Genomic DNA, 17,712 nt, shown 5'->3' on the forward strand with positions numbered 1-17,712 from the left:
AATCTACAAGTAGTGAGTGAGTCGCTTTTAACACTATTCCAGCAATATCACGACGGGGAACACCTGGAATGGGCTTCACACATTGTGTGTGTGCGTGCGTGCGTGCGTGCGTGCGTGCGTGCGTGCGTGCGTGTGTGTGATAATTACACCAGAACGCACAATTGTTAACAACCATACAGTTCAATAGATAGAGAATTGCTACATAAATATGAATATTCCTGCTTGACCAAAGATCCTATACTGTAATCGGACATCTTGTCTCCCCTGGCGGGAAAGTTAAACTCTATTTTACAAGCTCTTTAGTTTTAAATGTAATTCCCGAAGATAGTTCGATCGAAAGGAATGATAAGAAACGAGTAATAATATTTAAAACGTATTACATTTCTATTGTCCAAGGAATGAGGTTACGGGTTAAGGACGGTCTCAAAAGTCGTATATGTGACTTAAAGTAAAGACATATATCTTTTTCGGCTTCACTCCAAATCTGTTAACCTTCAAAATAATTCTTTGGAAAATGCGAACAATACAGACAGCGGCTGATGATACTGACAATTATTTGTCAATGTACATTTATGACCTATATGTAATTCATTATTTGTTCCAGTTCAATGTATCCTTTAAAGTTTTAGTTTTAAGATTGAGGGAAGAATGGGGTAGTATTTTGAATAAAATGAAAATATGAATAGCGACAATTCTATTGTAGTCTGTGAATCTTGCTAATTTACTACACAAGAAAATGAACACAAGCTTGTTTACAATCTAAACGTGATAGCATTCTGTATTTATATCTAACTTATTTATCTTCTACAAAATGTTGAAGAATTCTAGGTATAAAAGGCAAAATAGCGGTGAGCATTATAGGAATTGATAACTGTAAATCTGCCAAAAACATTTTAATGTACGGCATTATGGGAAATATCGCCTTGTCGCTTTCTCGCTCTATCGCGCTATCCTTTTCGCTTTATCGCCTTACCGCTCTATGGCTTTATCGCTATCTCTCATGACTAACAATAGTCATATGACTGATTAGGGTGTTCTTTAACTTCTTTTTAATAGTATGTACTGTAAATATTGAAATTAACGATGGGGTTAATTAAATGCAAAAATGCGAATTGACGTAATTAATTAAACTTTGCATTTATGTCTCAGAAATTACTGTTGATAAGACTCACTGCATGCACAATTTGAATAGCGGAAATACCAACTTAAATATAAAAACAAACAACTATCTATTTCCACATTACGGTTTATTGAGAACAATATGTCATTAAAAAATCCGTGGATTGTTTAAAATCCCCTGCGTCTGTACAGTTAAATTATGTTTAAGTAAATAGTGAGAGAAAGCGAGAGAGCGAGAAAACGATGTCCCCTCTCGGCAACCTGCTCATCCATTTACCTAGTAACACAACCGTTTCGTAAGGAGCTAAGTGCTTGAGAGAGAGCTAAGTGCTTGACTTTACGCGATTTTCGGGTTGCTTATCTAATTTTGGGGGAATTTTGAAGAATGCCATGCCATAGGTGGGGGAACTGAGGGGGTTTGTGTGTTTGTGTGTTATTTGGGATTTTTTATTTATTCATTTTTATTTATTTATTTATTATTTTAGTTTGTTTAAATATATTTTTACAATGTCTTTTAGGGATTTAGCATAGTATAGTAAATAGCAAGATTTTGTAGTTTATTAGATGCAGCCTTGTAGACGTGTTTTAATTAGGAAAATGCCTTATGCCTTGATGTTTTGTGGGTTTAGAAGTGTTGCCAAAGACATTTGTTTGTTACCGTTTATTGTGGATTTGAGGGTTGGTCTGTGTTGTTGGTGGTGTGTTCAGGTGTTTCTATTTGGTTACAGTGAGGGCATTTACCTGTTTGGTGTTTTCTGATTCTGTGTAGTGGAGAGTTTGGTTTAGTGTGCCCTGTCCGTAATTTGATTATTGCCCTGTCGATTTTCTTGAATTCATGAAGAACTTTTGGTTTTTTATTGGCTTTTGGAGCACCTGTTTTAGTTTACAGTTTGATTTCTGAAATTGGTTTTGCCACTTTTGGAGGATTTTACTCTTAGTAATACCTTTAATCTCGTTTTGAGATATTGGTAGGTTGATGCTTATTTCTTCTAATTGTAGTGATGCTTTAAGCTGCTTTGTCGGCGTCTTCGTTACCAAACACTCCGACGTGGGCAGGGATTCATACCAATTCTATTTCTTAACCTAGATTGCGGAGCTTTGTTGGAGCTTTTGAGTATTTTATTGATTTTAGGTAAAATTTAGGTAGATTTTTAGTGTTTTTATTTTTAATAGCTTGGAGTCAACTTAATGGGTCAGTAAGGATTAGGTTTTTGGGTTATTTTCTTAATTTGGGGGTTATGTAGAGCTGTGGCCATCCCAATTAATTCGGTCGTGAAAATTGATTGATTATTTGCGAGCCTATAGCATTTAGTTTCTTTTGAGGGTTGGTATCCCATGGATGCCGAATCCTGTGTGTTTCGAGGCCGGGTCGGCGGACCCGTCTCTATAGATGTGACACCAATTTGGCCATTTTTCGTGTATGTGTGATAGTGTGATGGCATTAGCAGTATCAGGATCGTTTTTTTAATTTAGTTTGGAGGAGAGAGTTGTGTCTATATTGAGGATTTGTAGTTCTGGTGTGAATATGTTGTTTGGTTTTGTGTTTAGTCTTAAAGCGTTTAGGTTGTGTATGTTTAAACAGTTGAGTGTGCGTTGAGAGATTGGTGTTAATAATGAGTTTTTCCGTGTTTGTGTTTGGTGTTTTAGGCTTATATTGTTTTTAAGGATGTGTTGGATTAGGGTCTTTTGTTGGGTTGGGGCCCAGAAATTTATTGTTTGCAGTTTGTGTGGCTGTTTGCAGTGTCTTTGTAGACCGAGTGGAGGTTTACCTTGCTGGGCGGAGTAGTAGGGTTTGGCAGATGATGACAGGTCCATGGCCGAGGTGCCGGTGACAGGTGGCGCGGCCCGCCATTGAGACCAGGTGCTGATGGTGTAGCTGCTGACACACTGAGACGGAAACGTGTAGTAGCGCTGTCCCTGCTGGTCTGGCATGTGTAGCAAGGGTGTTGGTGGGGCGGTAGTCCACGGGTAGATAGGCACAGGAACACATAGTGATGGATACTGGGGAACCGGCATTGCTATCACACCTGCCATATTTCAGGCTTGGGAACCTTGAACAACGCCATTGTAAATAAAATCAGGATATCATCTAAACCTGTACCACGAATGGCGAGTCGAACAAACTGGATATTTCATCAAGTCTCCTCCAAAATCTTTAATATGCCGATGGAATATTTCATACACACTTATATTTTTGTATTAACATCGCAAATCATGTAGTAAAATACTTAAAATATGTAAGCAGCACTTTTACAACAACAACAAAATGTTCACGAAATTAATTCAAAGATCATACCATGTGCCGCAATTCGTTCTTAACCGTGCGCTGTAGTATCCTAGCCACTTTTACATACAGACATGGCAACTATACTTAAATCAAGCTTACATAAATACTGTTCAAAGCGGGGTTAAATCCAACTCACTCACTCATTCACTAATAACTGTGATACAGGCCACTGAATGATTCGCGAATGTCCCGGCTCTATATGAACAGGCATCAAGATACCTAGATAACATCTAGATACTCGAATATAATACTAGATACTATAAATGATAATGATATGCAATGCCAGGCCTCACATTGAATTCATAGCTTTCCATTTTCAAATAAACCCTAATTATGTCTTCGTTCTAAGTCTTAAGAACGAGATTGAGATTGTTGACGTATATAAACATAACAGCCACGTCTGTTATTTCAAACCAAGAGAGACAAAGCTGGCTTGACATGACCATGCCTTGTAGGGCAAGTGGATCTCATGGAGATGATATATTGTTATATGTAAGATAAACGAAATATTAAATTTCACTGTCAGTCAGTGACTGAAACTTTGTATTAACAGTATTGTTAATTAAAGTTCACTTAATAGTTCAGCAATAGTTCTCTCAAATCCCATTTTTCAGTTATACAAAAAAGTTACGTATCAACTATATTAATTGTTTCTCAGATTCGAGAATGATATTACCAGCAAACAATAACATGACAATTTAAATTAAATCTGGAAACGATTTCACGCAATGTTTTCCCTCACGTGAAAGTACAGTTGACAGTTCGCTTATAAACAGCTTATGTGGTAACAGCTTAGGTAGTGACATACAGCCCTTTCTAAGTCCAATGGGACGATATAAAAAAACGGTTATATCTGGTAACTTCGGTGATTTAGAGCGACAACATCTTATACTTAGGATAGGATGAGATGGTAATGTGGCTATTCTAGCGCCTCACAGGCAGCTTGGGTTGTATACTCCCCAGGGAGATGAGAATGAAACTCGAGTGCTCACTGATCCATTGACCTGGGTAATAATAGTGTAGTGCTATGAGCATCTATTTGGTGAATGGAATCTGGCGCATTATAAATGCACTTATTATTATTATTATTATTATTTTTATTATTATTACTTGTGGTGATTCAGAAAGGCCATGTCTCACACTGTGGTGATTCAGGAAAAAAACACATCTCATATCTGTTAAGAGAGAGCACATCTCATACTTGTGTGACTTGTTCGTCCATATCCCCTCTCTATCTGTGTGACTTGTGCGTCCATTCCCCTCCCTATACGTGTGACTTGTACGTCTATTCCCTTTACTGTCAATATGGCTTGTACGTCCATTCCACTCCCTATCTGTGTGAATTGTACGTTCATTCTCCGCCGTATCTGTGTGACTTGTACGTCCGTTCCCCTCCCTATCTGTGTGACTTGTACTTCCATTCTCCTCCCTATCTGTGTGACATGTACGCCCATTCTCCTCCCTATCTGTGTGACTTGTTAGCTCTCCGGGTCCAAAGGACCAAGGTGAACTTATGACATACCGTGGCGTCCGTCGTCCGTACGTCAACAATTTATTCACTTCTTCTTCTGAACCACTAACTGGAAATTAACGAAATTTGACTGGAAGCATCCCAAGGTGGTGGGGATTCAAAATTGTACAAATGGTGGGACTGGCCCCCAAGGGACTGAGGATCGGGTCTAAATAGGAGTAATTTGGCGTTATTGTTTTAAACGACTTCTTCTCTGGAACTAAGAAATAGATATCAACCTTATTTGGTTGGAAGCATTCTCCGGTGGTGAGAATTCAAAGTTGTACAAATTTAGGGACTGACCCCGCAAGGGACTGAGGGGCGGGGCTAAAAGGGGGTAATTTGGCCTATTGTTTTAAACGACTTCTTCTCTGGAACTAAAAAATAGATATCAACCATATTTGGTTGGAAGCATTCTCCGGTTGTGAGGGTTCAAATTTGTACATATGGAGGGGCTGACCCCCCTAGGGGCCAAAGGGGCGGGGCTAAATGGGGGTAATTTGGCTATATTGCTTTAAGCGACTTCTTCTCTGGAACTCAGAGATGGATATCAACCATATTAGGTTGGAAGCATCCCTAGGTGGTTGGGATTCAAAATTGTACAAATGGTGGGGCTGACCCCCAAGGGGCTGAGGGGCGGGGCCGGGGCCAAATGGGGGTAATTTGGCTATATTGTTTTAAACGACTTCTTCTCTGGAACTAGGAGATAGATATCAACCATATTTAGTTGGAAGCATTCTCCGGTGGTGAGGATGTATATTTTTTATGATTGCGTAAATATCCAGATGAGCGATACAGGCCCTGTTGGCCTCTTGTATGTTTATTCCACTCCTATTCTGTCTGACTTTTACGTCCATTCCCCTTCCGATTTGCGTGAATTAACGTCACGCAGATTGAGAATGGAATGGACGTACAAGTCACACAGATAGAGTGGAGTATGTATGTTCAAGTCATACAGATTGGTTACACATATAGCGGGGGGAATTGACGTAAAAGTCACTAAGATAGGGAGGGGACGTACAGATATGGAGGTCAATGGATGTACAGGTCACAGAGATAGCGCTGAGAATAGATATACAAGTCACACAGACAGTTAGTGGAATGGACGTACAAGTCACACAGAGATGGATAGGAATGGACGTATATGCCACACATATTGGGAGGTGATTGGACGTACAAGTCACCCAGATAGAGCGGAGAAAGGACGTACAAGCTACACAGATAGAGAGGATGGACGTACAAGCTACAAAGATAGAGAGGAGAATGGACGTACAAGCTACACAGATAGAGAGGGGAATGGACGCACAAGCTACACAGATAGAGAGGAGAATGGACGTACAAGCTACAAAGATAGAGAGGAGAATGGACGTACAAGCTCCACAGACAGAGCGGAGAAGGGACGTACAAGCTACAAAGATAGAGAGGAGAATAGACGTACAAGCTACACAGATAGAGCGGAGAATGGACGCACAAGCTACACAGATAGAGAGGGGAAAGGACGTACATGCCAAACAGATAGGGAGGAGAATGGACGTACAACCTACACAGATAGAGATGAGAATGGACGTACAAGCTACAAAGATAGAGAGAAGAATGGACGTACCAGCTACACAGATAGAGCGGAGAATTTGACGTTCAAGCTACAAAAATAGAGAGGAGAATGGACGTACAAGCTACACAGATAGGGAGGAGAATGGACGTACAAGCTACACAGATAGGGAGGAGAATGGACGTACAAGCTACACAGATAGAGAGGGGAATAGACGTACAAGCTACACAGATAGAGCGGGGAAGGGACGTACAAGCTACACAGATAGGGAGGAGAATGGACGTACAGGCTACACAGACAGAGAGGAGAATAGACGTACAAGCTACACAGATAGAGAGGAGAATGGACGTACAAGCTACACAGATAGAGAGGGGAATGGACGCACAAGCTACACAGATAGAGAGGAGAATGGACGTACAAGCTACAAAGATAAGGAGGAGAAGGGACGTACAAGCTACACAGATAGGGAGGAGAATGGACGTACAAACTACACAGATAGGGAGGAGAATGGACGAACAAGCTACACAGATAGGGAGGAGAATGGACGTACAAGCTACACAGACAGAGAGGAGAATGGACGTACAAGCTACACAGATAGAGAGGAGAATGGACGTACAAGCTACACAGATAGAGAGGGGAATGGACGTACAAGCTACACAAATAGAGCGGAGAAAGGACGTACAAGCTACACAGATAGAGAAGAGAATGGACGTACAAGCTACACAGATAGAGCGGAGAAGGGACGTACAAGCTACACATATAGAGAGGAGAATGGAAGTACAAGCTACACAGATAGAGAGTAGAATGGACGTACAAGCTACACAGATAGAGAGGAGAATGGACGTACAAGCTACTCAGATAGAGCGGAGAAGGGACGTACAAGCTACACAGATAGAGCGGAGAAGGGACGTACAAGCTACACAGATTGAAAGGGGAATGGACGTACAAGCTACACAGATAGAGAGGAGAATGGACGTACAAGCTACACAGATAGAGAGGGGAATGGACGTACAAGCTACACAGATAGAGCGGAGAAAGGACGTACAAGCTACACAGATAGAGAGGGGAATGGACGTACAAGCTACACAGATAGGGAGGAGAATGGACGTACAAGCTACACATATAGGGAGGAGAATGGACGTACAAGCTACACAGATAGGGAGGAGAATGGACGTACAGGCTACACAGACAGAGAGGAGAATCGACCTACAAGCTACACAGATAGAGAGAAGAATGAACGTACAAGCTACACAGATAGGGAGGAGAATGGACGTACAAGCTACACAGATAGAGAGGAGAATGGACGTACAAGCAACACAGATAGAGCGGAGAATGGAGGTACAAGCAACACAGATAGAGCGGAGAAGGGACGTACAAGCTACACAGATAGAGAGGGGAATGGACGTACAAGCTACACAGATAGAGCGGGGAAGGGACGTACAAGCTACACAGATAGTGGGGAGGATGGACGAAGAAGCTACACAGATAGAGAAGAGAATGGACGTACAAGCTACACAGATAGAGCGGAGAAGGGACGTACAAGCTACACAGATAGAGAGGAGAATGGACGTACAAGCTACACAGATAGAGAGGAGAATGGACGTACAAGCTACACAGATAGAGAGGGGAATAGACGCACAAGCTACACATATAGAGTGGAGAAGGGACGTACAAGCTACACAGATAGGGAGGAGAATGGACGTACAAGCTACACAGATAGGGAGGAGAATGGACGTACAAGCTACACAGACAGAGAGGAGAATGGACGTACAAGCTACACAGATAGAGAGGAGATTGGACGTACAAGCTACACAGATAGAGAGGGGAATGGACACACAAGCTACACAGATAAAGAGGAGAATGGACGTACAAGCTACAAAGATAAGGAGGAGAATGGACGTACAAGCTACACAGATAGAGTGGAGAATGGACGTACAAGCTACACAGATAGGGATGAGAATGGACGGACAAGCTACACAGATAGGGAGGAGAATGGACGTACAAGCTACACAGATAGGGAGGAGAATGGACGTACAAGCTACACAGATAGAGCGGCGAAAGGACGTACAAGCTACACAGATAGAGAGTAGAATGGACGTACAAGCTACACAGATAGAGCGGAGAAGGGACGTACAAGCTACACAAATAGAGAGGAGAATGGAAGTACAAGCTACACAGATAGAGAGGGGAATGGACGTACAAGCTACACAAATAGAGAGGAGAATGGAAGTACAAGCTACACAGATAGAGAGGGGAATGGACGTACAGGCTACACAGATAGGGAGGAGAATGGACGTACAATCTACGCAGATAGAGCGGAGAAGGGACGTACAAGCTACACAGATAGAGCGGAGAAGGGACGTACAAGCTACACAGATTGAAAGGGGAATGGACGTACAAGCTACACAGATAGGGAGGAGAATGGACGTACAAGCTACACAGATAGGGAGGAGAAGGGACGTACAAGCTACACAGATAGGGAGGAGGATGGACGTACAGGCTACACAGACAGAGAGGAGAATGGACGTACAAGCTACACAGATAGAGAGGAGAATCGACCTACAAGCTACACAGATAGAGCGGGGAATGAACGTACAGGCTACACAGATAGAGAGTAGAATGGACGTGCATGCTACACAGATAGAGAGGAGAATGGACGTACAAGCTACACAGATAGGGAGGAGAATGGACGTACAAGCTACACAGATAGAGAGGAGAATTGGCGTACAAGCTACTCAGATAGAGCGGAGAATGGACGTACAAGCTACACAGATAGAGCGGAGAAGGGACGTACAAGCTACACAGATTGAAAGGGGAATGGACGTACAAGCTACAAAGATAGAGAGGAGAAGGGACGTACAAGCTACACAGATAGAGAGGGGAATGGACGTACAAGCTACACAGATAGAGTGGAGAAAGGACGTACAAGCTACACAGATAGAGAGGGGAATGGACGTAAAAGCTACACAGATAGGGAGGAGAATGGACGTACAAGCTACACAGATAGGGAGGAGAATGGACGTACAAGCTCCACAAATAGGGAGCAGAATGGACGTACAGGCTACACACAGAGAGAGGAGAATGGACGTACAAGCTACACAAATAGAGAGGAGAATCGACCTACAAGCTACACAGATAGAGCGGGGAATGAACGTACAGGCTACACAGATAGAGAGTAGAATGGACGTGCATGCTACACAGATAGAGAGGAGAATGGACGTACAAGCTACACAGATAGGGAGGAGAATGGACGTACAAGCTACACAGATAGAGCGGAGAAAGGACGTACAAGCTACACAGATAGAGAGGAGAATGGACGTACAAGCTACACAGATAGGGAGGAGGATGGACGTACAAGCTACACAGAAAGAGCGGAGAAGGGACGTACAAGCTACACAGATAGAGAAGAGAATGGACGTACAAGCTACACAGAAAGAGCGGAGAATGGACGTACAAGCTACACAGATAGAGAGGAGAATGGACGTACAAGCAACACAGATAGAGAGGAGAATGGACGTACAAGCTACTCAGATGGAGCGGAGAAGGGACGTACAAGCTACTCAGATAGAGCGGAGAATGGACGTACAAACTACACAGATAGAGCGGGGAATGAACGTACAGGCTACACAGATAGAGAGTAGAATGGACGTGCATGCTACACAGATAGAGAGGAGAATGGACGTACAAGCTACACAGATAGGGAGGAGAATGGACGTACAAGCTACACAGATAGAGAGGAGAATTGGCGTACAAGCTACTCAGATAGAGCGGAGAATGGACGTACAAGCTACACAGATAGAGCGGAGAAGGGACGTACAAGCTACACAGATTGAAAGGGGAATGGACGTACAAGCTACAAAGATAGAGAGGAGAAGGGACGTACAAGCTACACAGATAGAGAGGGGAATGGACGTACAAGCTACACAGATAGAGTGGAGAAAGGACGTACAAGCTACACAGATAGAGAGGGGAATGGACGTAAAAGCTACACAGATAGGGAGGAGAATGGACGTACAAGCTACACAGATAGGGAGGAGAATGGACGTACAAGCTCCACAAATAGGGAGGAGAATGGACGTACAGGCTACACAGAGAGAGAGGAGAATGGACGTACAAGCTACACAAATAGAGAGGAGAATCGACCTACAAGCTACACAGATAGAGCGGGGAATGAACGTACAGGCTACACAGATAGAGAGTAGAATGGACGTGCATGCTACACAGATAGAGAGGAGAATGGACGTACAAGCTACACAGATAGGGGGGAGAATGGACGTACAAGCTACACAGATAGAGCGGAGAAAGGACGTACAAGCTACACAGATAGAGAGGAGAATGGACGTACAAGCTACACAGATAGGGAGGAGGATGGACGTACAAGCTACACAGAAAGAGCGGAGAAGGGACGTACAAGCTACACAGATAGAGAAGAGAATGGACGTACAAGCTACACAGAAAGAGCGGAGAATGGACGTACAAGCTACACAGATAGAGAGGAGAATGGACGTACAAGCAACACAGATAGAGAGGAGAATGGACGTACAAGCTACTCAGATGGAGCGGAGAAGGGACGTACAAGCTACTCAGATAGAGCGGAGAATGGACGTACAAACTACACAGATAGAGAGGGGAATGGACGTACAAGCTACACAGATAGGGAGGAGGATGGACGTACAAGCTACACAGATAGGGAGGAGAATGGACGAACAAGCTACAAAGATAGAGAGGGGAATGGACGTACAAGGTACACAGATAGAGCGGGGAAGGGACGTACAAGCTACACAGATAGGGGGGAGGATGGACGTACAAGCAACACAGATAGGGAGGAGAATGGACGTACAAGCAACACAGATAGAGCGGAGAAGGGACGTACAAGCTACTCAGATAGAGAAGAGAATGGACGTACAAGCTACACAGATAGAGAGGAGAAGGGACGTACAAGCTACACAGATAGAGAGGAGAATGGACGTACAAGCTACACAGATAGAGAGGAGAATGGACGTACAAGCTACACAGATAGAGCGGAGAAGGGACGTACAAGCTACACAGATAGAGCGGAGAAGGGACGTACAAGCTACGCAGATAGAGAGGAGAATGGAAGTACAAGCTACACAGATAGAGCGGAGAAGGGACGTACAAGCTACACAGATTGAAAGGGGAATGGACGTACAAGCTACACAGATAGAGAGGGGAATGGACGTACAAGCTACACCGATAGAGAGGGGAAAGGACGTACAAGCTACTCAGATAGAGCGGAGAAAGGACGTACAAGCTACACAGATAGGGAGGAGAATGGACGTACAAGGTACACAGATAGAGCGGGGAAGGGGCGTACAAGCTACACAGATAGTGGGGAGGATGGAAGTACAAGCTACACAGATAGGGAGGAGAATGGACGTACAAGCTACACAGATAGGGAGGAGAATGGACGTACAAGCTACACAGATAGAGCGGCGAAAGGACGTACAAGCTACACAGATAGAGAGTAGAATGGACGTACAAGCTACACAGATAGAGCGGAGAAGGGACGTACAAGCTACACAAATAGAGAGGAGAATGGAAGTACAAGCTACACAGATAGAGAGGGGAATGGACGTACAAGCTACACAAATAGAGAGGAGAATGGAAGTACAAGCTACACAGATAGAGAGGGGAATGGACGTACAGGCTACACAGATAGGGAGGAGAATGGACGTACAATCTACGCAGATAGAGCGGAGAAGGGACGTACAAGCTACACAGATAGAGCGGAGAAGGGACGTACAAGCTACACAGATTGAAAGGGGAATGGACGTACAAGCTACACAGATAGGGAGGAGAATGGACGTACAAGCTACACAGATAGGGAGGAGAAGGGACGTACAAGCTACACAGATAGGGAGGAGGATGGACGTACAGGCTACACAGACAGAGAGGAGAATGGACGTACAAGCTACACAGATAGAGAGGAGAATCGACCTACAAGCTACACAGATAGAGCGGGGAATGAACGTACAGGCTACACAGATAGAGAGTAGAATGGACGTGCATGCTACACAGATAGAGAGGAGAATGGACGTACAAGCTACACAGATAGGGAGGAGAATGGACGTACAAGCTACACAGATAGAGAGGAGAATTGGCGTACAAGCTACTCAGATAGAGCGGAGAATGGACGTACAAGCTACACAGATAGAGCGGAGAAGGGACGTACAAGCTACACAGATTGAAAGGGGAATGGACGTACAAGCTACAAAGATAGAGAGGAGAAGGGACGTACAAGCTACACAGATAGAGAGGGGAATGGACGTACAAGCTACACAGATAGAGTGGAGAAAGGACGTACAAGCTACACAGATAGAGAGGGGAATGGACGTAAAAGCTACACAGATAGGGAGGAGAATGGACGTACAAGCTACACAGATAGGGAGGAGAATGGACGTACAAGCTCCACAAATAGGGAGCAGAATGGACGTACAGGCTACACACAGAGAGAGGAGAATGGACGTACAAGCTACACAAATAGAGAGGAGAATCGACCTACAAGCTACACAGATAGAGCGGGGAATGAACGTACAGGCTACACAGATAGAGAGTAGAATGGACGTGCATGCTACACAGATAGAGAGGAGAATGGACGTACAAGCTACACAGATAGGGAGGAGAATGGACGTACAAGCTACACAGATAGAGCGGAGAAAGGACGTACAAGCTACACAGATAGAGAGGAGAATGGACGTACAAGCTACACAGATAGGGAGGAGGATGGACGTACAAGCTACACAGAAAGAGCGGAGAAAGGACGTACAAGCTACACAGATAGAGAGGAGAAGGGACGTACAAGCTACACAGAAAGAGCGGAGAATGGACGTACAAGCTACACAGATAGAGAGGAGAATGGACGTACAAGCAACACAGATAGAGAGGAGAATGGACGTACAAGCTACTCAGATGGAGCGGAGAAGGGACGTACAAGCTACTCAGATAGAGCGGAGAATGGACGTACAAACTACACAGATAGAGCGGGGAATGAACGTACAGGCTACACAGATAGAGAGTAGAATGGACGTGCATGCTACACAGATAGAGAGGAGAATGGACGTACAAGCTACACAGATAGGGAGGAGAATGGACGTACAAGCTACACAGATAGAGAGGAGAATTGGCGTACAAGCTACTCAGATAGAGCGGAGAATGGACGTACAAGCTACACAGATAGAGCGGAGAAGGGACGTACAAGCTACACAGATTGAAAGGGGAATGGACGTACAAGCTACAAAGATAGAGAGGAGAAGGGACGTACAAGCTACACAGATAGAGAGGGGAATGGACGTACAAGCTACACAGATAGAGTGGAGAAAGGACGTACAAGCTACACAGATAGAGAGGGGAATGGACGTAAAAGCTACACAGATAGGGAGGAGAATGGACGTACAAGCTACACAGATAGGGAGGAGAATGGACGTACAAGCTCCACAAATAGGGAGGAGAATGGACGTACAGGCTACACAGAGAGAGAGGAGAATGGACGTACAAGCTACACAAATAGAGAGGAGAATCGACCTACAAGCTACACAGATAGAGCGGGGAATGAACGTACAGGCTACACAGATAGAGAGTAGAATGGACGTGCATGCTACACAGATAGAGAGGAGAATGGACGTACAAGCTACACAGATAGGGAGGAGAATGGACGTACAAGCTACACAGATAGAGCGGAGAAAGGACGTACAAGCTACACAGATAGAGAGGAGAATGGACGTACAAGCTACACAGATAGGGAGGAGGATGGACGTACAAGCTACACAGAAAGAGCGGAGAAGGGACGTACAAGCTACACAGATAGAGAAGAGAATGGACGTACAAGCTACACAGAAAGAGCGGAGAATGGACGTACAAGCTACACAGATAGAGAGGAGAATGGACGTACAAGCAACACAGATAGAGAGGAGAATGGACGTACAAGCTACTCAGATGGAGCGGAGAAGGGACGTACAAGCTACTCAGATAGAGCGGAGAATGGACGTACAAACTACACAGATAGAGAGGGGAATGGACGTACAAGCTACACAGATAGGGAGGAGGATGGACGTACAAGCTACACAGATAGGGAGGAGAATGGACGTACAAGCTACAAAGATAGAGAGGGGAATGGACGTACAAGGTACACAGATAGAGCGGGGAAGGGACGTACAAGCTACACAGATAGGGGGGAGGATGGACGTACAAGCAACACAGATAGGGAGGAGAATGGACGTACAAGCAACACAGATAGAGCGGAGAAGGGACGTACAAGCTACTCAGATAGAGAAGAGAATGGACGTACAAGCTACACAGATAGAGAGGAGAAGGGACGTACAAGCTACACAGATAGAGAGGAGAATGGACGTACAAGCTACACAGATAGAGAGGAGAATGGACGTACAAGCTACACAGATAGAGCGGAGAAGGGACGTACAAGCTACACAGATAGAGCGGAGAAGGGACGTACAAGCTACACAGATAGAGAGGGGAATGGACGTACAAGCTACACAAATAGAGCGGAGAAATCTCTGTATGATTTGAACGTGCATTCTCCTCCCTATCTGTGTGATTTATACGTTCATTCTCCTCCTTAGCTGTGTCACTTGCACGTCCATTCCCCTTCCAATGTGTGTGACTTGTACGTCCATTCACCCTTCTCGCTATGTGACTTGTACGTCCATACCATTCCCTATCTGTGTGACTAGTACGTCCATTCACCTCCCCATCTGTGTGACGTGTACGTCAATTACTTTCCCTATCTGTGTGACGTGTACGTCAATTACTATCCCTATCTGTGTGACGTGTACGTCCATTCACCTCCCTCTCTGTGTGACATGTGCGTCCATTCCACTCCCAACATGTGTGACTTGTACCTCCATTCTCCGCTCTATCTGTGTGACCTGTCCGTCCATTCCCGTTCCTATCTGTGTGACTTGTACGTCCATTCGCCTTCCAATCTGTCCATTCCCTTTCCTGTCAGTGTGACGTGTACGTCTATTCACCTGAAGATCTTTGTGACTTGTACGTCCATTATCCTCCCTATCTGTTTGCCTGTACACTTACAACAACAATGTCAATGTGTGACTGGCACGTCGCTCCATTCTCCTCCCAATCCTCCCAATCTGTCTGATTTATACGACGTCAATTCCCCCGCTATCTGTGTGACATGTGCGCCCATTCCCTTTCCTGTCAGTGAGACTTGCACATCCATTCCCCTGAAGATCTGTGTGACGTGTATGTCCATTCTCCTCCCTATCTGTGCGACCTGTACGTCCTTTCTCCTCCCTATCTATGTGATTTGTACGTCTATTCCCCAAAATTCTGTGTAACTTGTGCGTTCATTCCCCTTCCTTTCTGTGTGACTTTATACGTCAATTCCACTAACTATCTGCGTGAGGTGTACTTCCATTCCCCGCGCTGTGTGACCAGTACGCCCATTCCACTCGCTATCTGTGTAACTTGTACATCCATTCTCTGTGCTATCTCTGTGACCTGTACGTTAATTGACCTCCTTATCTGAGTGACTTGTACGTCCATTCTTCTCCCTATCATTGTGACTTGTACGTCCATTCCCCCCGCCATCTGTATGACCTGTTCGTCCATTGTACTCCCAATATGTGTGACTTGTACGTACATTCACCTCCCAATCTGTGTGACGTGAACATCCATTCCTCTTCCTGTCTGTGTGATTTGTACGTCCATTACCCTGAAGATCTGCGTGACTTGTACATCCATTCCCCTTCCTATCTTTTTCACTTGCACGTCCATTCCACTCCCAATCTGCGTCACTTGTACGTTAATGCCCTTTCCTTCCTGTGTGACTTGGGCTTCCATTCCACTAACTATCCACTAACTATCTATCTTCCTATCTGTGTGACCGGTCTGTCCATTCCACTAACTGTCTGTGTGACTTGTACGTCCATTCCCCGCGCTATCTGTGTGACTTGTACGTCCATTCCCCTTCCTATCTGTGTGACCGGTCTGTCCATTCCACTAACTGTCTGTGTGACTTGTACGTCCATCCCCTCACTATCTGTGTGGCTTGTACGTCCATTCCCCTTCCTATCTGCGTGACCGGTCTGTCCATTCCACTAACTGTCTGTGTGACTTTTACGTCCATTCCCCTCCCTTTCTGTTTGACTTGAACGCCTGTACACTTACAACAACAATGTCAATGTGTGACTGGCACGTCGCTACTCCATACTTATCTGCGTAACTGGCGGCCTTATCTGTCCCGAAGTCATTACAAGCCCGCCTGTCGTGGGAAAACAATACCCTCCATCCCGTCCTATCTCCCCCCCCCCCCCCCCCCCCCCCAACTCTGTTCTAGTCTGCAGCCTGTCCAATTCGGGGGGGGGGGGGGGGGGGGTCTATTGCACATCAACATAACCTACACTGCTTCTAGGGTAGACTGCGCGACCAAGACAGGAGGCGCTTCCGAATACAAAGTACGTAGCATGGTATTCTGGTTCTCTGGTTCTGTCCCATATCAAAGACACCTTTTTTGACTGGTACATGAAAGAACGTGCCCGTGCGGCAATATGCTGTGTGAAAGAGGATATTATACCTCACATACATTTTAGAGGTTTTGTCTGAAATAGGGCCAAACGCTCTTGAAAACAACAAATGTAATAAAACAAAGAACAATTGCACTGTTTACGACTTGTAGTTTATCACACAGTGTAACTCATTAGGATAGATGGGGTCGTTTAATTCGTTATTTTCAAATAATTGAGTGATATGTACTATCTATAATCTGAAACAAATAGTATTATTAATAACATAATTTTATTTCCATTTAGTTCAATTAGAAACACACCAGTTTACTATGATTTATAACGTACGTTGACCAACTGAGCTGTCACTGATATCTTCATGACTCTACTAACTCAGCCTCAATGCATTCTTAAGAAGTGAATAAAAGCACACAACAGTGATCCTCGAACATAACGTCTTGCAACATAAGAGGCGCCAGTTTAGCAATATACCACATGGACCCAATGTATTGAGATACATGAGTAGAATATCAGGCATGTGTTTACAGGACAGTGAGGTTGCCCTTGTGCAATGAGCATAGAAGCAATAATTACATTGTTTAAGGTCAGCTTAAATAATACCATCATATTTATCTTGCCGAGCTGCTGGTTTCAGTGATGAGATGTGTACAAATTATTTGTACATGATGCTACACGTAGATTCAAACCCGTTTTAAGTGTCTCAACATCATACATTGGGCCTAAATTT

General features: G+C 44.5%; 2 protein-coding genes across 2 annotated transcripts in view; one reads left to right on the forward strand and one right to left on the reverse strand.

Moving 5' to 3' along the window:
• Positions 1-17,712, reverse strand: part of LOC124115358 (protein odd-skipped-related 2-like) — an 80,322-nt gene that overhangs the window by 62,060 nt on the left and 550 nt on the right. Inside the window, exon 2 of the mRNA XM_046476304.1 lies at positions 2,889-3,170. Within this exon, the coding sequence (XP_046332260.1) occupies positions 2,889-3,153 (265 nt within the window). The 5' untranslated portion in view covers positions 3,154-3,170. The remainder of the gene's footprint in view (positions 1-2,888; positions 3,171-17,712) is intronic.
• On the forward strand, positions 6,041-6,568 carry LOC125371779 (translation initiation factor IF-2-like). Its single transcript, XM_048380509.1, has one exon. The coding sequence runs from the start codon at positions 6,041-6,043 to the stop codon at positions 6,566-6,568; it is 528 nt and encodes a 175-aa protein (XP_048236466.1).

This window comes from Haliotis rufescens, unplaced genomic scaffold (genome assembly GCF_023055435.1).
Source record: "Haliotis rufescens isolate VD_foot unplaced genomic scaffold, xgHalRufe1.0.p SCAF_1, whole genome shotgun sequence".
Classification (NCBI taxonomy): domain Eukaryota; kingdom Metazoa; phylum Mollusca; class Gastropoda; order Lepetellida; family Haliotidae; genus Haliotis; species Haliotis rufescens.